Here is a 25,624-nt window from a genome sequence, read left to right on the forward strand (position 1 = left end):
GTGTGTGTCGGTATCAGTATATGTGAGTATGTGTGTGTCAGTATCAGTATGTGTATGTCAGTATGTGTGCATGTTTCAGTGTGTGTGTGTGTGTCAGTATGTATGTGTGTGTGTGTACAGTTTGTGTGTGTGTGTGTGTGTGTCAGTATCAGTATGTGTGTCTGTCAGTATCAGTATGTGTGTGTGTGTGTGTGTGTCGGTATCAGTATATGTGTGTGTGTGTGTGTATCAATATGTGTGTGTATGTCAGTATGTGTGCGTGTCAGTATGTCAGTATCAGTATGTTTGTGTGTGTCAGTATCAGTATGTGTGTGTGTACGCACATCACTATGTGTGTGTGTGTGTGTGTCCGTGTCCGTATGCGTGTCAGTATCAGTATGTTTGTGTGTCAGTATGTGTGTGTCAGTATCAGTGTGTGTGTGTGTGTCAGTATCAGTATGTGTGTGTATGTCCGTATGTGTGTGTGTCAGTATGTGTATGTGTGTGTGTGTCAGTGTGTCAGAGTGTGTGTGTTTGATGTGTGTACATATATATGTGTGTGTGTGTGTCCGTATGCGTGTCAGTATCAGTATGTCAGTATGTGTATGTGTCAGTATGTGTGTGTCAGTATCAGTGTGTGTGTCAGTATCAGTGTGTGTCAGTATCAGTATGTGTGTGTGTCAGTATCAGTATGTGTGTGTGTCAGTGTGTCAGAGTGTGTGTGTTTGATGTGTGTACATATATGTGTGTGTGACACACTCAGCTGCTGAAGTCTTGTCCAGGGGATTCCTAACAGCGCCCCCCACAGGCTGGAATGATGTGCAGGACTTGCTTTTCCTCGGAAGGATTCCTGGCGCCAGTCTAGTTGGTCTCACCCAGCGGGGTACATCATAGACCGCCACTGCTGGCTTGCTGTAATTTGGTTGCGGTCACTAATCTGTAATGCCTGCTACACAACATGCAATTTCCCATCAGACGTGTGGATTCGATAATTTCCTACCGGTCTAATCTGATTTCCGATGTATACAAAATCGATCAGAAAACCGTTCGGAAATCAGATTGGACCTGTTGGAAATATCTATTTGACCCGTCTATCTGATGGGGAATTGTAATTCACAATAGGGGGTTCTCAGCATAAGCTTTCTTTCATAAAGGGGCACACATGCTGTAATAAGATCCAGGAAGGAGCTGTGAATACTTGTGCATCCGGTGGCCACCGGAGAGATACGTAGCGAGCGCACTTCTCTTGCGCAGACTGGCAGCGACTGGCAGAATTAACGGAACCCGGTACCGGAGCTGCAGGCAGCGGAGGACAGCAGCGTGGGAGCGATCTGGGCACATGGGAGGAAGCCCCAGGTATGTATAACACTTTTTTATTTTGTCTCTGGTACACTTTAAAGTAAACCTAAGATGGGGGAACAAGCTTAATTTTGCTTACCTGGGGTCTCTTCTAGCCCCCCCATAGCCTTATAGGTCCCTCTGTGTCCTCCCGGCCCCTCTAATTGATCACTACCATTGCTGGGAGCATTCTGCACATGCACAGTTAAAGTCTTTATGAACTGCACATGCACAGGAGGCTCCTAATATAGGGGCGTGATCGAGGAGGCACACAGCCAAGGTCCTGCATGCCGAGTAGCCTGCAACTGGTCCAGTTAGGGGGGCAATCGGAGGTGCACAGCGTTATAATTAGAGACGTAAAAGGGAAAGAGGCACTACTGGGCTCCCGTTTTTTGTCTCCTGTGACTTTTTCTACAGGGTGTTCATCCACCCCTACTACAATTGCTTACAATTAGAGAGGCCCGGGAGGAAACCGAGGGACCTTTAACCCATTGGTAGCTTCAAAGGAATTATCTCATTTGAGATAAGTGCATTGCTTTTGACCTCGGTCGGCAGAACTTGTGCTGTAAATTCTAGGAATGCTTTGATGTCTTTCTGCTAGCAGAGGATATAGAAACTGAAAGTAGAAGTCCTCTGTTATTGTCTCACACTGCCCCCTAGTGACAAGTGGCTATAAATATGCGTTACAGCAGCACTAATTAGAAGCAGGGAAATGTAACAAATAAGAAATAAAAAAGTGCTAAAATAAACTGGCCTGGAGCACTTGCAAGTCTCTACATAAATTGGCTGCTGAAGGGTTAAGGCTGCAAGGACTGGAGGAAGCCCCTGGTAAGTAACCGAACTTATTCCCTCATCTCAGGTATACCTTAAAGGATACCACAACTGAAATGTGACATAATGAGATAGACATGTGTATGTACAGTGCCTAGCACACAGATAACTATGCTGTGTTCCTTTTTTTCTTTCTCTGCCTGAAAGAGTTAAATATCAGGTATGTAAGTGGCTGACTCAGTCCTGACTCAGACAGGAAGTGACTACAGTGTGACCCTCACTGATAAGAAATTCCAACTATAAAACACTTTCCTAGCAGAAAATGGCTTCTGAGAGCAAGAAAGAGGTAAAAAAGGGGAATTTCTTATCAGTGAGGGTCACACTGTGGTCACTTCCTGTCTGAGTCAGGACTGAGTCAGCCACTTACATACCTGATATTTAACTCTTTCAGGCAGAGAAAGAAAAAAAGGAACACAGCATAGTTATCTGTGTGCTAGGCACTGTACATACACATGTCTATCTCATTATGTCACATAAACACTGTTCTGCATCATGTGTCCTGGAGCGCCCTCTGCATGCTGTAAACAAACGTGCACAGCAGTGAGCACTGCACACATCCTCCCTCCAGCTCAGCCACTGGATTAGTAGAAGAGTCCAGCAGGTGGAGAAAGGGAAGGAAATTTATAATATAGGAATAGCGTGTTGTTAAATGCTGTTAGTGTTCTCCACAGAATCTTTTTCCAGCCGGGTGGCATGAAAAAGTAGCCGGGTGGGGCAAGATAAGAGATTGCAGGACTGGTGCTTCTGTTCGCAACTTACAGCAGAGGAGGAGGTCAGCTGATAACAGCCGGGTGCTCACCAAAACTAGCCGGGTGGAGCAGCTGGCTAAATGAGCCTGGGAAGAACACTGCTGTTACTCTCGCATCAGCTGCTGAATGCACTGTCCCTCTAGTGGCTATACCAGGGCTGTCCAATAGGTCGATTGCAATCTACCGGTAGATCACGGCCTCTTGGCCGCGTCCCATCAAATTTTGCCGCTGGCCAATAGGAAAGCAGGGGAGGAGAGAGGCAGCGCTTCCGCGATGTCATGGCTGGGGGCGGCGCTGGGCACAACACATCCACGCACACTACCCTTCGCCCCTTTGCCCACTAGAGGGAGTGGAGACCAGGACAAGCCGCAGACACCACCGCTGGAGCTGGAGGGAGGTAAGTGATAACTAGGTAAGTGAACCTATACTGAAGGCACATGTACCTAGCTATCCTATACTGATGGCACCTATACCTAGCTAACCTATACTGATGGCATATATACCTAGCTATCCTATAATGAAGGCACCTATACCTAGCTAACCTATACTGATGGCACTTATACCTAGCTAACCTATACTGATGGCATATATACCTAGCTAACCTGTACTGATGGCACTTATACCTAGCTATCCTATAATGAAGGCACCTATACCTAGCTAACCTATACTGAAGGCACCTATACCTAGCTATCCTATACTGAAGACACCTATACCTAGCTAACCTATACTGAAGGCACCTATACCTAGCTAACCTATACTAAAGACACCTATACCTAGCTAACCTACACTGATGGCACCTATACCTAACTAACCTATACTGATGGCACCTATACCTAACTAACCTATACTGATGGTACCTATATCTAGCTAACCTATACTGAAGGCACCTATACATAACTACCTATACAGGGGGAGGTAAGCTTAGCATTTGAAACATCGGTAGATCTCCTGGCCTTGGCAAATTTGAAAGTAGCTTGTGAGCCAAAAAGTGTGAGCACCCCTGGTCTATACAACCCTGCCTGATGACATTTAGTAACTGTTATTACACATGTATCCAATGTCTGTGTATGAGATCTGACTGTATGTGTTCATCCTTCTCTCTAAGTATAGTTTGATTGTTATTCTGTATTTATATACCACCTCAGAGGAGCTCACACTCTAATCCTACCATAGTCTAATGTCCTACCATATTATTATTATTATGTATTTATATAGCACTGTTATCTTCTGCAGCACATTACAGAGTACATAGTCATGTCACTGACTGTCCTCACAGGAGCTCACAATCTAATCCCTACTATAGTCATAGTCTAATGTCCTACCATATTATCATTATATATTTCTATAGCACTGACATCTTCTGCAGCACTTAACAGAGTACATAGTCATGTGCCTGGCTGTTCTCAGAGGAGCTCACAATCTAATCCTACCATAGTCATAGTCTAATGTCCTACCATATTATTATTATGTATTTCTATAGCACTGACATCTTCTGCAGCACTTTGCAGAGTACATAGTCATGTCACTGACTGTCCTCAGAGGAGCTCACACTCTAATCCTGCCATAGTCATAGTGTAATGTCCTACCATATTATTATTATGTATTTATATAGCACTGGCATCTTCTGCAGCACATTACAGAGTACATAGTCATGTCACTGACTGTCCTCAGAGGAGCTCACAGTCTAATCCTACTATAGTCATAGTCTGATGTCCTACCATATTATCATTATGTATTTATATAGCACTGACATCTTCTGCAGCACTTCACAGAGTACATAGTCATGTCACTGACTGTCCTCAGAGGAGCTCACAGTCTAATCCTTCCACAGTCATAGCCTAATGTCCTACCATATTTTTATTATGTATTTATATAGCACTGACATCTTCTGCAGCACATTACAGAGTACATAGTCATGTCACTGACTGTCCTCAGAGGAGCTCACAGTCTAATCCTTCCACAGTCATAGTCTAATGTCTTACCATATTATTATTATGTATTTATATAGCACTGACATCTTCTGCAGCACATTACAGAGTACATAGTCATGTCACTGACTGTCCTCAGAGGAGCTCATAATCTAATCCTACCATAGTCATAGTCTAATGTCCTACCATATTATTATTATGTATTTATATAGCACTGACATCTCCTGCAGCACATTACAGAGTACATAGTCATGTCACTGACTGTCCTCAGAGGAGCTCACACTCTAATCCTACCATAGTCATAGTCTAATGTCCTACCATATTATTATTATGTATTTATATAGCACTGACATCTTCCGCAGCACATTACAGAGCACATAGTCATGTCACTGACTGTCCTCAGAGGAGCTCACAATCTAATCCTGCCATAGTCATAGTATAATGTCTTACCATATTATTATTATGTATTTATATAGCACTGACATCTTCTGCAGCACATTACAGAGTACATAGTCATGCCACTGACTGTCCTCAGAGGAGCTCACAATCTAATCCTACCATAGTCATAGTCTAATGTCCTGACTGATGATGTTCTATACTTTCTTTAAGGGTTTGAAAAGGACAAGTCTAGCCCTGGACGAGGAGTTGCCCCGCACTCGGCAGAGTATAACTAACAGGAATGAGCTGAGGAGTGTGTTACACCTGGACTCCCTATATAAGGAGAATAAGGTATGTGAAATGTCACTGGCTTTACCAGTCATTATTGCTGTAGTGTTTTGGTGCTTCTTGCGTATATGATGTGTAAATGACAAGGAGAGAAAAGGGTGCAGGAGTATACCAGAAAACTGACATCTTATGCTGGGAGTACACCATGAGAATTTTTTGGCTGATAGTAGATGGTCGATGGATAGTTTCCGACAGATCCGACCTGATATTAAACATTTTTTCTGATCGATTTCTCAAAGAAGTGAATGGAAATCGATCGGACAGTAAATCTTCTGAAAAATCTCATCGTGTATTCCCAGCATTAGTAAATCCCGGTACTTACAAAGATATCCGTGGACAATAATAATCTGGGTGAATAGTGGATTCGATGGATTTTCGATGGATTTCCGTCCTGCCCACATGGCCAGCTGTACGTTGCCTTGGCCGTTGATTGCCAGAGGAGCGGGACACTGTACTTCCTAGGGCTGGGCCTCCAGGAATAATCTACAGGGAGGCCTGATTTGTAATTATTCCTGTTTCTAAACCTGGCAGGAGCGTAGCTAAGAACTTGTGATGGAGAATCCTGGAATTTCATGTAAGAAGCCAGTGAATAATTCAGGCTAATTCAGAGGAACTCCAGTGAAAATAATGTAATAAAAAAGTGCTTTGTTTTTACAATAATGATGTATAAATGATTTAGTCAGTGTTTGCCCATTGTAAAATATTTTACATCCCTGATTTACATTCTGACATTTATCACTTTGTCACTGGAAGGAGATGCTGCTTGCTTTATTGCTTTATTTCCCACAATGCAATGAGGTTCACAGACAGGAAACTGCCAGGACCATGGTCCTCACAGTTTCCTGTGGGAGGGGTTTCACCACAATATCAGTCATACAGCGCCCCCTGATGATCTATTTGAGAAAAGGAATAGATTTCTCATGGGAAAGGGGGTATCAGCTACTGATTGGGATGAAGTTCAATTCTTGGTCACGGTTTCTCTTTTATAAAGGAAACATTACTTTTGGATGAGTTCATAATTTTGGGCACCCAGTAATATATTTATTTTTCCAGTTGCCTCTAAGTTTTATTTCTTGTGACTTTGCTGTGACAGTTGGTGGAGAAGCCCCTGAAAACGCTGCTGGAAGTCATCGCTAAGCATTTCCTCGAGCTCTCGGGGCTGAATAAGAAGGTGAAGATGGCGGCTGAGCGTGCGGCGGAGCCCCCTATGCTGTTTATCCGCGGGCACGCCAGAAAGGAGGCGGCCAGCTCGGCTCTGGATGTGTGCGACATCTCCGATGATGAGACCGGTGCCAGCTCTGCCGTGTCTGAGACGAGCCGCACCGAGACCCGCAGGTAACGTCATCCTGGAGCAGGGGTCCCCTAACTTTTTGGGACAAAGGCCGAGGTCAGAATGCTGGGGGGCCGGAACATACATAAAGTGTTGAAAAACATGACATTGAATCTAGGTATTGATTCCCCCAATCATGCCCGGAGGAGAGCTCCCAGCAGCAGCCGTTCAGTCATGGGGCAGCTGAAGAACCTCTTTGTGCACCAGGCAGTGAAGCATACCCAGGTGACAACCTGCCCTCCAGTTGGACAGCAGTGTCACCTGATGCAGTATTGGAAGCCAGGGAATGACTGCTCGCTGGCTTCTACAGTATGTGGATGGGGTCAGCACTGCTATTCTATATGCGGGCCGCCGACGTTTATTGGTGCAGTGGGCACGTCGCACCAAATCGCTGCTTTGGCTTCAGTCCACCCGCTCTGCCATCTCTATGACAGCAGAGCTCGGTGAGATGGTCAGAAGCTGATTTAATTGGCTCCTGACCCAGTGATCAATGTGAGCCAATAAAATCGGCTCCTGACTGGCTCACAGAGCTCTGATGGCAGGGCAGGTAAGCTGCAGTGGCGAGAGAGCGACATGATCAGCGGTAGCAGCGGGGAAGCTGAAATCTACGTCCTGTCAGAAGGAATCGGCCACTAACAGGATGTAGATTTCAACCAACACAGTCCGGAACAGGTTAAAATGAAATGCTCAGGAAAGGGTTGCTTTTGGTTACTGGAAATCCCTCTGATTGGTCCTCTCTCCGGGGGCAGGGGACTGCAGGGGTCATGTGACTGGAAATCCCTCTGATTGGTCCTCTCTCCGGGGGCAGGGGACTGCAGGGGTCATGTGACTGGAAATCCCTCTGATTGGTCCTCTCTCTGGGGGCAGGTGACTGCAGGGGTCATGTGACTGGAAATCCCTCTGATTGGTCCTCTCCCCTGGGGCAGGTGACTGCAGGGGTCATGTGACTGGAAATCCCTCTAATTGGTCCTCTCTCCGGGGGCAGGGGACTGCAGGGGTCATGTGACTGGAAATCCCTCTGATTGGTCCTCTCTCTGGGGGCAGGGGACTGCAGGGGTCATGTGACTGGAAATCCCTCTGATTGGTCCTCTCTCCGGGGGCAGGGGACTGCAGGGGTCATGTGACTGGAAATCCCTCTGATTGGTCCTCTCTCCGGGGACAGGGGACTGTAGGGGTCATGTGACTGGAAATCCCTCTGATTGGTCCTCTCTCCGGGGGCAGGGGACTGCAGGGGTCATGTGACTGGAAATCCCTCTGATTGGTCCTCTCTCTGGGTGGAGACACTGTAAGATGCACCCTGGGCTCAGGGACAGGTTGTGAATGTTAATTTACTGCCTACCGGGGGAAGCAGCTGTTTTACAATATACAATGCTCTAAAGATAGGATCCGCTCCCACTTGTTCAAAGCACGGATCATACACGGATCCCTGTGCCGCGGAACGCAAGACGGAGCGCATAGTCCGGACTTGGCACAAAACGTGTCCATTGAAAGCCTATGAGAAGACACTGTCCATTCTCACTAGGATAGTCGTCACATCTGTGTCGCATGCATGCCGTCACTGCAGTGATGTCATACTTGTGCGTCCTGCCGCTCAGTCCCTTCTGAACAGCCCGGTGGCTGGGGGATCTCCATTGGGCTGCAAAAGACCAATGGGAATACTCAGCAACAGGGAGAATTCTCATTGGTTCATGAAAATTCTCCCAGTTGCTATGGAGAATTGGCCTGCTGCAGCCTATGGAGAGCAGCATGCATCTGCTAGCCTCCGGGACCGAGCGGCGGCGGGACAAATGACCGGCGATGCGTACGGGCCGACGTGGTGGATGCTGCCGATGTGCGGGCACGGAACGGACGGTAACATTTGTTGCATGCAGAATGGACGGAATGCATCCACCTCACGGATGGGCTTACCGTTTCCATTCTGCATCCGCACAAGTGTGAACCAACCCTTACTGTAAATTAACAGAGATCTCCTTTATGTGTTATTAAAGAGAACCCGAGGTGTGTTTAAAGAATGTTATCTGCATACAGAGGCTGGATCTGCCTATACAGCCCAGCCTTTGTTGCTATCCCAAACCCCCCTAAGGTCTCCCTGCACTCTGAAATCAATCATAAATCACAGCCATGCTGTGAGGCTGTGTTTACATCTGTAGTGTCAGTCTCAGCTGCTCCCCCGCCTCCTGCATAGCTCCGGTCCCTGCCCCCGTCCCTTCCCTCCAATCAGCAGGGAGGGAAGGGATGCAGGCGGGGACTGGAGTTCTGCAGGAGGCGGGGAGAGCAGCAAACTGACACTATAGAGATAAACACAGCCAGCTCTGACAAGCTGTTTGTCAGCAGCGTGGCTGTGATTTATGAGGGATTGCAGAGTGCAGGGGGACCTTAGTGGGGTTTGGGATAGCAACAGAGGCTGGGCTATATAGGCAGATCCAGCCTCTGTATGCAGAGAATATTCTTCAAACCCACCTCGGGTTCTCTTTAATGGGTTCTCTCTGCTGTTTCTGCACAGGGCTGAGGACAGCTTATCCTTTAATGTGCACACAAGAAATAAGAAGACCATCAATACAGTGAAGAGCAGCAGCCCTCCAGCTGCCCCCGAGGTGAAGAACTCCAAGGAAGTCAAATGGCAGCCGACAGAGAATCCAGACCTCCCAGCAGAAGCAAAAACTGCTGCAACCGAACCCCAGAGACCGAAATCGGGCAGGATTGTGCGCGGAATGATGTCTGGTCCAATCATGAGCTCGCAGGAGGTAGGTCAGCATCGCCGGTTCACTAACCATTAGTAATATTACCGTGCACACACTGCAGCCTTGCGATGCCCCGGCGCTGACCCCCTAATGTAATATGTGTGCCCCATGCAGTATACTGTGTCTGTGGCTGGCTCCGCACACTGTCCTCCATGCAAATATACACGTCCCATACGGTTGCCGCTGTATACATGGATGCGTGTATTGTGCATGGAGTATGGAGCACTGAGCCAACGGCAGACACCGTCAGGTGACGTATACTGCACGGGGCACCGGGAGCAAATTTTACACTAGGGGGCACAACATTATGGGTTCTGTCGCGTTCATCGCTTGTCCGGATATCTCACGCTGTTACCACCGCGGACCCCATCGAGCACGTCACTTCTACAGCTTGCAGCATGTCCAATCATTACATGCGACCAGTTGCGGGCGAAATTGGTCGGAGCGTCGATCGGGCATGCTCTTGGCACCACTGATTTTCATCCGATTATAATAATTAAATAAATAAATAAGTTGCCTGATGTACTGTATGGCCACCTCAAAGCAAACCTGAACTGAAAATGTAAAGTCAAAATAAACATATACATGTCTTACTTACCCTCCCATTCAGTCTACTACTCAATCTTTCTCCTTTCCCGTGTCCTGTTTGTCTGATGTGATCAATGGAATTCTCCCTCCTCCATTTTAAAAATGGTCGTCACCCCAAAACAGCTGCCTGGTCAGCACACTGTTCAACTGTAATATCGCCAACTTGAGCCAAAAGGAACATAGACATTACCTTGGTCATCAGTTGTTCTTTCAGTTGTAACTGACAGCAACTGATATATTTTAGTTCTGACAAAATCTTGTCAGAACTGGAAGGAATCGTTGTCAGAAGAAAATGGTGATCTTCTGAGAGGAACTGACAGTGAGGTAAGAATATAATGTTTATCTGCAGGTACATTGTGTTTATTTTAAATAATTTTACTTTTTAGGTTCAATTTAAGGCTCCTTTTACACTGCATCTGTCACTTTTAGTGATAACTGAAAGGACAATTGATATGCAAGGAAATGTCCATGTTTCCCTATGGCTTCTAAAAATAAAATAAGCGCATGTGTTTTACCGATTGCAAGGGCACTGTGATTAACATAGTAATCAGTGTCCGGTCAGCTGTATGCCTTCAGATGAAGAACACAAAACAGGACTGATGGTGGCTGCTAACAGGAGGCATAAATGCTGTAGATATTGATAAGCATTTGCTCTGCTGTCTTCTCTGTAGGACTCACTGAAAAAGCGACCGCAGAGACGTTCTTCCGCAACCCCTTATTCCACACAAACGAAAGACGAGTCCCCAGTAAATGGCCCGATTGGGCAGACGGAGGAGCCTGAACGTTGTAGTCCGCCAAATCCAGCACTGCAATTAGGGATGGAATTCTCTGCTAAATTGCTGAACACTGCGCCCCCTAGAGGCCTGGCGGTGAACTCCATCACTAAACAGGACAGGCAGCCGAGCAGCGCAGGGGATGCTGCGCAGAGCACTGCCGATCCGTACAATGACTTCAAGCTGAAGCTGTCCTTGGGAGCAGAGAGGGACAAGCAGCAGAGAGCAGCGAGGAGGAACGACGTCGCTAACAGGTAAGTCGGGATAATGCATTCACTGAACCTCACCGGTAATACAATTCCAATCCATCACTGATTGTGTCTTTATGAAGAGATCTGAGGCCCCTCTCCTTGCCTGTTAGTTACAAAAAAATGTAACCACTTCAGCGCACAGGACATTTTACCCTTACCGCCAAGAGCCAGCGCTCCTCCCATTCATTTGGCCATAACTTTATCGCTGCTTCTCACACCTAAATAATCTTTATCTTGTTTTTTTTGCCACAAATTTGGCTTTCTTGTGGGCGATACTTGTTTTCGGTAATTACTTTATTTTCAATGTATTTTATAGGGAAAACAAGGAAAAAATGCACTATTTCTCCACTTCCATCCACTACAGTTTTAGAATAAGCAATGCTATTATATATGAAACCCGCACATTGTATTTGCCCATTAGTCCCGGCTACCACAACATTTAAATTATGTTCCTAGCACAATGTATGGTAAAAGTATATTATCTGGAAATGGATGTATTTGTATGCAGCTAATAATTACAACCCCCCCCCCCCTTTTTTGTGTAAAATAAAAGTAATATACCCCCATGACATACATATATAAAAAAAAAAATCTGAGTCGCTAATGTAACTACTTATGTAATTTTTTGAAAAACTTTTTTTTCTGTTTTTCTTTTTACCGGTTGCCTGGCAGTGCTGCTGAGCTATTTGCCTGCAGTAGTGTCTGAATCACACCATGCAGCTAATCTTGTCAGATCTGACAATAATGTCAGAAACACCTGATCTGCTGCATGCTTGTTCAGGGGCTATGGCTAAAAGTATTAGAGGCAGAGAATCAACGGGACTGCCAGGCAACTGGTATTGCTTAAAATGAAATAAATATGGCAGCCTCCATATCCCTCTCACTACCGTTCTCCTTTAAAGTGAACCTGTGTCCAAGTCCTGTTCTATAAAGTCTTCCACCTACTAAGGTATCTATTTTTTTGTTGTGTGCTGATTACAGGTATGCTTTGTGCACATTGTTTGCTGCTGTTGATGAACACTAGATGGCAGCGTTGTTCTGTGTGTAACAGCCAGCGTTAGCAGTTGCTCTGGCATTGTGGATATTCCAAATGAACACCAGATGGCAGCACTAGTGCAGGTTTCAAGACACAGCAAGCCCCGTCGGTGTCTCTGCTTTGGTATTATTCATGGTACAGACTAGAGATGGTCAGTGAAATGCGAAGAATTCTGGCTTGCAAGCAAATTGTATTTCAGCTTGAAATTGGGCAAATCCTAAGAGCCCATTCACACTAGGGCGGTTAGCGGGCGATTCCCACTAATCGGCAAATCGCTATTGCTATTCTACCCTATGGCAGTGATCTCACTGCCGCGATTGGCGCAGATCGCGGGTATTGTGTGATTAACGCCAATCACAAACGCGTTTCCTGCAGAACTTATGGAGCAATTCTGGTGCGATAAAGCTCCTTATAAAGAGATGACTGTGATCGCTCTGAGATCGCGGAAGTGTCCAGTGATTTTTACCACATTAATAGGGATAAAATCCCTTGCACGAAACGCTAGCGCTAAGCACTAGTGTTTTGCATTTTTAGATGTGAACGGGCCTAATTGTCAGGTAGTGCATGTGATTGGCTCTTTTCCCATGTGCAATTGTTTAAACAGTGCAGATTGACAAGAAAAGACAAATAACATTTATATCGCACTTTTCTCCTGGTGGACTCAAAGCGCCAGAGCTGCAGCCACTAGGGCACGCTCTATAGGCAGTAGCAGTGTTAGGGAGTCTTGCCCAAGGTCTCCTACTGAATAGGTGCTGGCTTACTGAACAGGCAGAGCCGAGATTCGAACCCTGGTCTCCTGTGTCAGAGGCGTGTCAGAGGCAGAGCCCTTAACCATTACACTATCCAGCCACCGCATCTAATACATTTAGCCCCTGAACAAGCATGCAGCAGATCACGTGTTTCTGTCTGAAGTGTGACCGGATTAGCTGTATCCTTGTTTCAGAGGTGTAATTTAGACACTACTGCAGCCAAAGAGATCAGCAGGACAGACAGGCATCTGGTATTGTTTACAAGGAAATACATATGGCAGCCTCCATATGTCTCTTACTTCAGGTGTGCTTTAGGTCTGCATAATTATGGTCACTCTGAGGTGAGAGGGATATGAAATCCGCCATATTTATTTCCTTTTAAAGATAACCCGAGAGGGGCAGATGAGACACAGGCATGTTCTCTGCCCCATAACATACCTCTGTGTCCCCACACCGCCGTTCTCTGCCCCCCCCCACTGACGCGCTATAGCCCCCCAAGATTAGCGTAAATATTTGTTGCTATCTCTGAGGTAAACACAGGGAGAGGGATTCCCTGCAGGGTTTCCAGAGCCGCCATTGGGCAGCTCTCTCTGGCCACGCCCCCACCACTCCCCCGCTTCTCTGCACGCTCCGAGAGACACACAGTCTCTCAGTGCAGTGTCATGAACCAGAGGCACTCGCTCACAGGAAGTGCCGGCGAGCAGCCCGGGAGCTGTGTGGCTGAGATCGCTTGCTCAATGCTCACAGGAAGTGTCGGAGAGCAGCCCGGGAGCTGTGTGGCTGAGATCGCTTGCTCAATGCTCACAGGAAATGTCGGAGAGCAGCCCGGGAGCCATGTGGCTGAGATCACTCACAGGAAGTGTCAGAGCAGTCGTGTGGCTGAGATCGCTCGCTCGAAGGAAGTTCCGGAGAGCAGCCCAGGAGCCGTGTGGCTGAGAGCACTTACTCACAGGAAGTGCTGGAGAGCAGCTCAGGAGTCGTGTGGCTGAGATCACTCACTCACAGGAAGAGCAGCCCGGGAGCTGTGTGGCTGAGATCGCTCACTCGCAGGAAGTGTCAGAGAGCAGCTAAGGAGCCGTGTGCCTGAGATCACTCGCTCACAGGAAGTGTCGGAGAGCAGCCCAGGAGTCATGTGGCTGAGATCGCTCACTCGCAGGAAGTGCCGGAGAGCAGCCCAGGAGCCGTGTGGCTGAGATCGCTCGCTCACAGGAAGTGCTGGAGAGCAGCCCGGGAGCCATGTGGCTGAGATCACTCACAGGAAGTGTCAGAGAGCAGCTCAGGAGTCGTGTGGCTGAGATCGCTCACTCAAAGGAAGTGCCGGAGAGCAGCCCAGGAGCCGTGTGGCTGAGATCACTCACTCACAGGAAGTGTCGGAGAGCAGCTCAGGAGCCGTGTGCCTGAGATCACTCGCTCACAGGAAGTGCCGGAGAGCAGCCCAGGGACCATGTGGCTGAGATCACTCGCTCCCAGGAAGTGCTGGAGAGCAGCCCGGGAGCTGTGTGGCTGAGATCACTCACTCACAGGAAGTGTCGGAGAGCAGCCCGGGAGCTGTGTGGCTGAGATCGCTCACTCACAGGAAGTGTCGGAGAGCAGCTCAGGAGTCGTGTGGCTGAGATCACTCACTCGCAGGAAGTGTCGGAGAGCAGCCCAGGAGCCGTGTGCCTGAGATCACTCGCTCACAGGAAGTATCGGGGAGCAGCTCAGGAGCCTGTGGCTGAGATCACTCGCCCACAGGAAGTGCCAGAGAGCAGCCCGGGAGCTGTGTGCCTGAGATCACTCGCTCAAAGGAAGTGCCAGAGAGCAGCCCGGGAGCTGTGTGGCTGAGATCGCTCACTCACAGGAAGTGTCGGAGAGCAGCTCAGGAGTCGTGTGGCTGAGATCACTCACTCGCAGGAAGTGTTGGAGAGCAGCCCAGGAGCCGTGTGCCTGAGATCACTCGCTAACAGGAAGTATCGGGGAGCAGCTCAGGAGCCTGTGGCTGAGATCACTCGCCCACAGGAAGTGCCAGAGAGCAGCCCGGGAGCTGTGTGCCTGAGATCACTCGCTCACAGGAAGTGCCGGAGAGCAGCCCGGGAGCTGTGTGGCTGAGATCGCTCACTCACAGGAAGTATCGGGGAGCAGCTCGGGAGCCGTGTGGCTGAGATCACTCGCCCACAGGAAGTGTTAGAGAGCAGCCCGGGAGCTGTGTGCCTGAGATCACTCGCTCACAGGAAGTGCCAGAGAGCAGCCCGGGAGCTGTGTGGCTGAGATCACTCGCCCACAGGAAGTGCCGGAGAGCAGCCCAGGAGCCGTGTGGCTGAGATCACTCACTCACAGGAAGTGCCGGAGAGCAGCCCGGGAGCTGTGTGGCTGAGATCACTCGCTCACAGGAAGTGCCGGAGAACAGCCCGGGAGCCATGTGGCTGAGATCACTCGCCCACAGGAAGTGCCAGAGAGCAGCCCGGGCGCTGTGTGGCTGAGATCACTCGCTCACAGGAAGTGCCGGAGAGCAGCCCGGGAGCCATGTGGCTGAGATCACTCGCCCACAGGAAGTGCCAGAGAGCAGCCCGGAAGCTGTGTGGCTGAGATCGCTCGCTCACAGGAAGTGTCGGAGAGCAGCTCAGGGGCCATGTGGCTGAGATCACTCAGAGGAAGAGCCGGAGAGCAGCTCGGGAGCTGTGTGGCTGAGATTGCTCGCTCACAGGAAGTGTCGGAGAGCAGCCCAGGAGCCATGTGTCACAAGAGCCCCACTGGCCGTGAACACGCAAAACCGTCCGATCCGATTCTAGCACACAGATTGAGAGCTATGGACGCAATCTGCGTAGAATTGGCGGAGTTTGAGCGTCACGACGCAGTAGGGAGCCTGTGAGGTTACGAAAATACACTTTTACTCCAACCCAGGGGTAGATTTGCCACCATCTCTGTTTTCTATCAGCCCAGAGATAACTGCTAACTGGCTATAGACCTGTGAAACAAACAACCGGTTAAAACTGTGCAATTCCTATCTATCTATCAAAACAGTAGCGTCCCTTCGGAAGTTTAGGTCTCGTCTGTGTATACTGAATAGAAGGTTTTACTGAGAGGTAAAGACCTTTTAAAAAGCCTTTATTTGTTACAATATAAATAATTAATATATTCAGACAATCGTGAACAATTAAACGATGAGAGACAGTGATAACACAGTACATAAAAGAAAAAGGGATAAAAAGAACGAATACTTATGATTCTGTGGAAAGTCCGTTCGGGAAAAGACAAAGTTCCTTTGTTGCAGTTAGTTCGCAATATGGCCGAACCACATGGCCGTTGCTCCGCCTGCAAGATGGCCACTGCTATTTCCCCAAGCAGTGGCAGTCTTTTCGGTATGATGGAAAGTGGGGGAATTGGCTGGGGGTCCTCATGCAATCAGTTTTGAGCACTGACATTTCTGGGCGGAGTCTCAAGCTCAGCCCAGGGGCGTGTCAGGCAGTGAGTTCTCAGGGGAGGAACTTCCAGCCATCCACAAAATATGTCCAATTTCATACCCCGCCGGGGTTTTGTCGCACATGCAAACCGATTTCATATTCAGATTGGGCTGAGAATACACGTTCATAGGACATCAAACTTGCAATATTTGGGGCGCACGGGGACCCCATTATTCATATCTCAGCCCCTGCTCGGGTTACCTGGCTATGTCTAGTATCACCATATTCTACAGAATTAGGGAAACAAAATTATGTAATTTTCATATTCCTCCCATGGATGGTATTTGCAAAATGTGACAAAGTTATCAACACCATGCATTCCATACTCAGTTTAGTCGGTGCCGTCAAGACTGGGAGGAATGTAGGTGTCAATAGACCTCATGCTGTGCTAGCTTCCCCTGTTGAATAGACTCTGTTGGTATTTCAGCTCTGCCCAATTAGCACATTAGTGTCACCAGAGCTTTTCCGGGAGCCTTAACAGGATTTCTTGCTAAACCAGGTTGCTTTAGCCATATGCTAACGCAGGCCCATTCAGCCCTCATGGCAAAAGGGGGGGGGAAGGCAGGAAGGAAAAACTTCTATTTTAAAAATAAAGAATGTCAGTTTTCCGATCACGGTTGCGATCGGACAATCGGCCGCGAATCCTCGGACGACTGGGCGTCGCCCGGCGTCACACCTCCCCCTTCCCGAGCTCTGCTCAGGGAGGTGTCAACAGGACGCCTTCCGTAGCAGCTATTGGCGCTGTTGGGTCGGGTTCCCCCTGACACCGCGACAGCCCATCAGCGTTTTGGTGTCGGCTGCCTGCTTTGTGTTGGATCGTAAAGTCGTACTGCTGCAATGACAGGCTCCACCGTAGGAGCTTGCCGTTGGTTCCAGCAGTACGGTTTAGCCAACTCAGGGGATTGTGATCAGTGACGATCGTGAAGGAGCGGCCGTACAGATACGACTGCAGTTTCTGTAGGGCCCACACGATCGCCAGGCACTCCTTTTCAGTTGTGGAGTAGGCTACCTCTCGGGGCAGGAGCTTCCGGCTCAGGTAGAGGATAGGGTGTTCATCCCCCTTTCCATCCACCTGGCTGAGGACTGCGCCGAGACCGTAGTCAGAGGCATCGGTTTGCACCACAAACCGACGACTGAAGTCTGGGGCCTGAAGCACAGGGGCGCTTGCGAGGGCCTGCTTCAAGGCCTGGAAGGCATTCTCGCAAGCGGGGGTCCAGCTAACAACCTTGGGGTGCTTCTTGCTAGTGGCATCGGTCAGGGGCTTCGCCAGTGTACTATAGGCGGGAACAAATTTCCTATAGTAGCCGGCGGTCCCCAGGAACGCCTGGACCTGCTTTTTCGTGATAGGTCGAGGCCATGCCAGGATGGCGTCCACCTTTCCCGTGTCAGGTTTCAGGGTGTTACCCCCCACCCGGTGACCTAAGTACTGCACCTCGGTCATGCCAATCTGACACTTACTCGGTTTAACCGTCAGATTGGCCATGGCCAGCCTCTCTAGTACCTGGGACAGGTGTTTGAGGTGTTCTTCCCAGGTGGGGCTGAACACCGCAATGTCATCCAGATACGCTACAGCGAACCTTTGCATTCCCTCTAGCAGGTCGTTCACGGCCCGCTGAAACGTGGCGGGGGCGTTCTTCATCCCAAAGGGCATCATCGTGAACTCGAAGAGGCCGAAAGGGGTGATGAAGGCCGACTTTTGCCTCGCGTCAGGTGCAAGTGGTATCTGCCAATACCCCCGGCTCAGATCCATGATTGATAGGTACCTGGCTGATGCCAGTGTATCTAGCAGCTCATCAATGCGAGGCATGGGGTAGGCGTCTGTAGTGGTGATGGCGTTCAGTTTCCTGTAGTCTACGCAGAACCGAGTTGTCTGGTCCTTCTTGGGGACCAGGACAACAGGGGCTGCCCAGGCACTACTGGACTTTTGAACCACCCCTAACTCCAGCATCTCCCTCACCTCCTTCTGCATGTCCGCCTGTACCTCGGGAGAGACACGGTAAGCGGATTGCCTGATGGGGGGATGGGTACCTGTATCTACCCCATGCACCGCCATACTGGTCCGCCCCGGGATACCGGAGAAGGTGTGCTGGTACTGGCCCAGCACCTTCTGTAACTGCTCTTGCTGGGCTGAGGCGAGCTGTGGATTGACGTTTAGGTCGCCGTCCACATCTCGTACGTCAGCCAGCAGGTCTAACAGGGGGTCTGCCTCTCCCTGCTCTAACCGGCTGCACACTGGCAGCGCATACTGGGTCCTGTCATGGTGGGCCTTCAGCATGTTTACATGAAAGCTCTTCTGCTTTCTGCCCCCCATGTTCACTAGATACGTCAGAGGGTTTAACCGCTGCACTACAGTAAAAGGCCCCTCCCAGGCTGCTTGCAGCTTGTTCTGCCTCACGGGAAGAAGGGCATATACCTTGTCACCCACATCAAATGACCGCTCTCCAGCAGTGCGGTCGTACCATGCTTTTTGTTTGGCCTGAGCCTGGGCCAGGTTGTTGGTCACTACTGCGGACAGGGACTCCATTTTGTCCCTGAACTTGAGGACGTAATCGACCACGGAGACATCAGTGGGGTCGCCCTTGCCCTCCCATGTCTCCCGCATCAATTGTAAGGGTCCTCGGACATTCCTCCCATACAGGAGTTCAAACGGGGAAAACCCGGTTGACTCCTGCGGCACCTCCCTGTACGCAAACAACAGATGAGGCAGGTATCGTTCCCAGTCCCCACCTTGCGACTCAACAAACGTGGTCAGCATTTGCTTCAGCGTCCCGTTGAACCGTTCACACAGTCCATTGGTCTGCGGGTGGTAGGGACTGGAGACAATGTGCGTCATGTGTATCTTTTTGCACAGGGCCTCCATGAGTTCGGACATAAACTGGGATCCCTGATCGGAGAGCATCTCCGCAGGGAACCCGACTCGGGAGAAAATGTTAAGTAGCGCGTCTGCTACCTTGTCCGCCCTCAGGGAGGAAAGCGCCATGGCCTCAGGATAGCGGGTGGCGTAATCCACCACCGTCAGGATGTACCTTTTGCCACTGCTGCTGGGAGTGGGCAATGGTCCAATTATGTCGACTGCCACTCTGTGAAAGGGCTCACCTATGATTGGCAGTGGACACAAGGGAGCCTTGCGGGGGTTCCCAGCCCGTTTTACCTTTTGGCAAACAGTACATGAGCGGCAATAGTTGGTCACATCGATCCGCATCCTGGGCCAGTAGAAATGACCCTGGATACGGTCAAGTGTCTTGTGGATTCCCAAGTGCCCTGCCAGGGGAATGTCATGTGCGGACTTCAGCACATGCCCCCGGAAGGCACTGGGTACCACAAGCAACTTGGTACCCACACTTGTTTCACCTTCGGTGGGCTGTACAGGCTCGCTGTACAGCTTACCACCTTCCCAATATACCTTGAAGGTATCTTCATTCGTGAGGGGCTCCGAAGCCTGCCTTCTGAGTGCCTCGAGGCTAGGGTCAGTCTGGAGTGCTTGCACAAATGCAGCACTCTCGCTCTCAGCCAGCTGGCCCGTGGCATATGCAGTTAGTGGCTGAAGGCTACCATCCCTGTGGTCAGAGGAGGGGGAGGAGGCCGGAACCTCTTCCACCTGCTCTGAGCCCAGGTTCTGAGCAGCGCGGCTGCGTGTTACTGCCAGTACAGGTACACCTTCAGACTGGCACATACTGGCATTACTCACATCCTGGCTGCATGCATGAATTACAGTGACAGGTACAACAACATTTTCATCACAAACAATCGGTATATCAAACACAGGTACCTGTGACACAGGTACTATTGGACTCGGTACCCCTGGACTGGGCACATTCAACCCACCTCCCCCCTGTTCTTGCCCCTTGGTGCAAAGTACCTTAGTGTGGGCGGAGAGTCCGTCTCCCTCCTGGCAGTCTGAGGGGCTTGGGGCAGGTTCATAATAGGACACAAGCTTGCCCAGGTCGGTCCCCAACAAAACTGGGACCGGCAGTTGGTCCAGGACCCCAACAACCTTCTCTTGAACCCCCACCCCCCAATCGATGGACACCCGAGCCTGGGGAATGCGAGAAAGAGTGCCCCCCACTCCAGTGAGGGTAAGGTATTTGTCAGGGAGGATATTTTCCGTCGGGACCAGGTGCGCACGCACCAGGGTGACATCCGCTCCAGTGTCGCGGAAACCGGTAACAAGCTGGTCGTTCACTGTAACCAGCTGGTGGTTGCTCGTAGCGGAGTGGATCCCTCTCCCACCTGCGAACATGACGTTGTTGGGTGCTCCCGGCTGGGGTGCGCTGGCTGGCGGCAGTTGCCGTGGGCGAGGTGTAGGTGGTGCAGGAGCTGGCGCGGTCTGCCTCCGCTCCGGGCAGTTAAACTTCATGTGTCCGGGCTTGCGGCAAAAGTGACAGGTGATGCCCTCTGTTACTGCAGGCCTGGACGCAGCAGCTGCGCTGGAGGGCCTCTGGGGCGCACGGCTCACAGAGGTAGGAGAGTCTGCAAAATTGTGGGACTGACCTCCTCTCCAGCTAGATGGGGCAGTCCTGCGGGTCTCCGGCACCCTGGTCGTTGCAAAGGTCTCAGCGAGGTCTGCAGCGACCGTCGCTGACGCCGGTCGGCGCTCCAGCACAAACTGGCGTACATCAGCCGGGCAAATGTTCAGAAACTGCTCCAGGACGATTAAGTCCTCCAGGACACCGTAAGACCCTTTAGTGAGGCCTAGCGTCCACTGGCGGAGTGTGGTGAGCAGACTGCTGACCACATCTTGATAAGAATCAGTAGATTTTTTTCTGCCAGGACCTGAACCTTTTCCGGTAGGCTTCTGGCGTCAGCTGGTACTTAGTGATTATAGCCTCCTTTATAGCGGTATAATCATTGTCCTTTTCCACAGGCAGCTCTGAGAAAGCATCAAGCGCTTTGTAGCGCAGCAAGGGTGTCAGATGTCTGGCCCACTGGTCTTGGGACAGACGATACTGACGGCAGGCCTTTTCGAAAGACCTCAAAAACAAGTCAATGTCAGTGTCTTTTTCGATAATAGCAAATTTAAATTTTGCACTTACTGGAGCGGCAGTCCCTTCAGCAGGGAGGCTGGGCGTTGAACTCCGGCTGGCTTGCTGCACTTTCGCCATGTTCAGCTCATGCTGTCGTCTCTCCCGCGCCTCTGCAGATTGGCGTTCCTCTCGCTTTTGCTCCGCCATGTACTGCAGGTACTTGTCCACATCAGTTTCCATCAGCTTTTGCAATGCCTGCTGCATTACTGGATCAACATAACTGGACAGTCCAGTACTGGCCGGTTCCAGGCGAGTACTTTCAGGGGTTCTGGGGTCGGGGATCACACTGACAGCCTCCTGCGTATCTGTTGCCGCATTGCCCGCGGGTTGCTCAACCTCGGTACGCACAGGATCTTCAGTCTCTGGTTCCCCTCGACTTGCGTTAGATGAGCCGGTGTCCTCCACAGTGGACACCTCCAGCGTCCGCAGATTCTGGCTATCTCATCGGTACAAGTCCGTTATCAGGTCCTGCTGTTTCTTGCCGCGGATGTCCATGCCTCTCGCCTCGCACAGACTCTGCAGGTCGGATAGGACCATGACCTTGTAATTCCCGGACATTTCCATGCCAAATAAAAGAAAACTTAGGGGAGGGGTACTGGTTACACAGTCTCTCTGTATATATGAAAAATATATTGCACTCAGTCACTACCAACGAATTAGTTCGTTTCTCGATAGGGCTAATTCGATAGCCCTACCTGAGATACTATCAGCACACACAGATCCCAAACGCTGCCGACCACTGTCACAAGAGCCCCACTGGCCGTGAACACGCAAAACCGTCCGATCCGATTCTAGCACACAGATTGAGAGCTATGGACGCAATCTGCGTAGAATTGGCGGAGTTTGAGCGTCACGACGCAGTAGGGAGCCTGTGAGGTTACGAAAATACACTTTTACTCCAACCCAGGGGTAGATTTGCCACCATCTCTGTTTTCTATCAGCCCAGAGATAACTGCTAACTGGCTATAGACCTGTGAAACAAACAACCGGTTAAAACTGTGCAATTCCTATCTATCTATCAAAACAGTAGCGTCCCTTCGGAAGTTTAGGTCTCGTCTGTGTATACTGAATAGAAGGTTTTACTGAGAGGTAAAGACCTTTTAAAAAGCCTTTATTTGTTACAATATAAATAATTAATATATTCAGACAATCGTGAACAATTAAACGATGAGAGACAGTGATAACACAGTACATAAAAGAAAAAGGGATAAAAAGAACGAATACTTATGATTCTGTGGAAAGTCCGTTCGGGAAAAGACAAAGTTCCTTTGTTGCAGTTAGTTCGCAATATGGCCGAACCACATGGCCGTTGCTCCGCCTGCAAGATGGCCACTGCTATTTCCCCAAGCAGTGGCAGTCTTTTCGGTATGATGGAAAGTGGGGGAATTGGCTGGGGGTCCTCATGCAATCAGTTTTGAGCACTGACATTTCTGGGCGGAGTCTCAAGCTCAGCCCAGGGGCGTGTCAGGCAGTGAGTTCTCAGGGGAGGAACTTCCAGCCATCCACAAAATATGTCCAATTTCATACCCCGCCGGGGTTTTGTCGCACATGCAAACCGATTTCATATTCAGATTGGGCTGAGAATACACGTTCATAGGACATCAAACTTGCAATATTTGGGGCGCACGGGGACCCCATTATTCATATCTCAGCCCCTGCTCGGGTTACCTGGCTATGTCTAGTATCACCATATTCTACAGAATTAGGGAAACAAAATTATGTAATTTTCATATTCCTCCCATGGATGGTATTTGCAAAATGTGACAAAGTTATCAACACCATGCATTCCATACTCAGTTTAGTCGGTGCCGTCAAGACTGGGAGGAATGTAGGTGTCAATAGACCTCATGCTGTGCTAGCTTCCCCTGTTGAATAGACTCTGTTGGTATTTCAGCTCTGCCCAATTAGCACATTAGTGTCACCAGAGCTTTTCCGGGAGCCTTAACAGGATTTCTTGCTAAACCAGGTTGCTTTAGCCATATGCTAACGCAGGCCCATTCAGCCCTCATGGCAAAAGGGGGGGGGGGGAAGGCAGGAAGGAAAAACTTCTATTTTAAAAATAAAGAATGTCAGTTTTCCGATCACGGTTGCGATCGGACAATCGGCCGCGAATCCTCGGACGACTGGGCGTCGCCCGGCGTCACACCATGTGGCTGAGATCACTCAGAGGAAGAGCCGAAGAGCAGCCCGGGAGCCGTGTGGCTGAGATCGCTCGCTCAAAGGAAGTGCCAGAAAGCAGCTCAGGAGCCATGTGGCTGAGCTCACTCACTCACTGGAAGTGCCAGAGAGCAGCCCAGGAGCCGTGTGGCTGAGATCGTTCGCCCGCAGGAAGTGCCGGAGAGCACCCTGGGAGCTGTGTGGCTGAGATCGCTCGCTCACAGGAAGTGCCGGAGAGCAGCCCGGGAGCTGTGTGGCTGAGATCGCTTGCTCACAGGAAGTGCCGGAGAGCAGCCCGGGAGCTGTGTGGCTGAGCTCACTCACTCACTGGAAGTGCCAGAGAGCAGCCCGGGAGCCATGTGGCTGAGATCGCTCGCTCACAGGAAGTGCCAGAGAGCAGCCCAGGAGCCGTGTGGCTGAGATCGTTCGCCCGCAGGAAGTGCCGGAGAGCACCCTGGGAGCTGTGTGGCTGAGATCGCTCGCTCACAGGAAGTGCCAGAGAGCAGCCCGGGAGCTGTGTGGCTGAGATCGCTCACTCACTGGAAGTGCCAGAGAGCAGCCCAGGAGCCGTGTGGCTGAGATCGTTCGCCCGCAGGAAGTGCCGGAGAGCACCCTGGGAGCTGTGTGGCTGAGATCGCTCACTCACAGGAAGTGCCAGAGAGCAGCCCGGGAGCTGTGTGGCTGAGATCGCTCACTCACTGGAAGTGCCAGAGAGCAGCCCGGGAGCTGTGTGGCTGAGATCGCTCGCTCACAGGAAGTGCCGGAGAGCAGCCCAGGAGCTGTGTGGCTGAGATCACTCACAGGAAGTGCCACCCAGCAGGAGCCACAGCACACCCATCTCTCGCTCGTAGGAAAAGTCGTAGAGCAGCCCAGGAACCGTGTAGCTGAGATCACTCACAGGAAGTGTCGGAGAGCAGCTCAGGAGTCGTGTGGCTGAGATCGCTCACAGGAAGTGCCGGAGAGCAGCCCGGGAGCCATGTGGCTGAGATCACTCACAGGAAGTGCCGGAGAGCAGCTCGGGAGCTGTGTGGCTGAGATCGCTCGCTCACAGGAAGTGTCGGAGAGCAGCCCAGGAGCCATGTGGCTGAGATCGCTCACAGGAAGTGCCGGAGAGCAGCCCGGGAGCTGTGTGGCTGAGATCGCTTGCTCACAGGAAGTGCCGGAGAGCAGCCCGGGAGCCGTGTGGCTGAGATCACTCGCTTACAGGAAGTGCCGGAAAGCAGCCCAGGAGCCGTGTGGCTGAGATCACTCACAGGAAGTGTCACCCAGCAGGAGCCACAGCACACCCATCTCTCGCTCGTAGGAAAAGTCGTAGAGCAGCCCAGGAACCGTGTAGCTGAGATCACTCACTCACAGGAAGTGTCGGAGAGCAGCTCAGGAGTCGTGTGGCTGAGATCGCTCACAGGAAGTGCCGGAGAGCAGCCCGGGAGCCATGTGGCTGAGATCACTCACAGGAAGTGCCGGAGAGCAGCTCGGGAGCTATGTGGCTGAGATCGCTCGCTCACAGGAAGTGTCTGAGAGCAGCCCAGGAGCCATGTGGCTGAGATAGCTCACAGGAAGTGCCGGAGAGCAGCCCGGGAGCTGTGTGGCTGAGATCACTCACAGGAAGTGCCGGAGAGCAGCCCAGGAGCCGTGTGGCTGAGATCACTCACCCACAGGAAGTGCCAGAGAGCAGCCCGGGAGCTGTGTGGCTGAGATCACTCGCCCACAGGAAGTGCCAGAGAGCAGCCCGGGAGCTGTGTGGCTGAGATCGCTCACTCACAGTAAGTGCCGGAGAGCAGCCCGGGAGTTGTGTGGCTGAGATCACTCGCCCACAGGAAGTGTCGGAGAGCAGCTCAGGAGTCGTGTGGCTGAGATCACTCACAGGAAGTGTCGGAGAGCAGCTCAGGAGTCGTGTGGCTGAGATCACTCACAGGAAGTGTCGGAGAGCAGCTCAGGAGCTGTGTGGCTGAGATCACTCACAGGAAGTGTCACCCAGCAGGAG

General features: G+C 50.6%; 1 protein-coding gene across 1 annotated transcript in view; it reads left to right on the top strand.

Annotated features, from left to right (window-relative positions):
- MINDY4 (MINDY lysine 48 deubiquitinase 4) overlaps positions 1–25,624 on the top strand; it is a 167,868-nt gene that overhangs the window by 4,384 nt on the left and 137,860 nt on the right. The window contains exons 2-5 of the mRNA XM_068235119.1: positions 5,435–5,554; positions 6,645–6,886; positions 9,385–9,625; positions 10,882–11,237. Of these exons, the coding sequence (XP_068091220.1) occupies positions 5,435–5,554; positions 6,645–6,886; positions 9,385–9,625; positions 10,882–11,237 (959 nt within the window). The remainder of the gene's footprint in view (positions 1–5,434; positions 5,555–6,644; positions 6,887–9,384; positions 9,626–10,881; positions 11,238–25,624) is intronic.

This window comes from Hyperolius riggenbachi, chromosome 5 (genome assembly GCF_040937935.1).
Source record: "Hyperolius riggenbachi isolate aHypRig1 chromosome 5, aHypRig1.pri, whole genome shotgun sequence".
NCBI lineage: Eukaryota > Metazoa > Chordata > Amphibia > Anura > Hyperoliidae > Hyperolius > Hyperolius riggenbachi.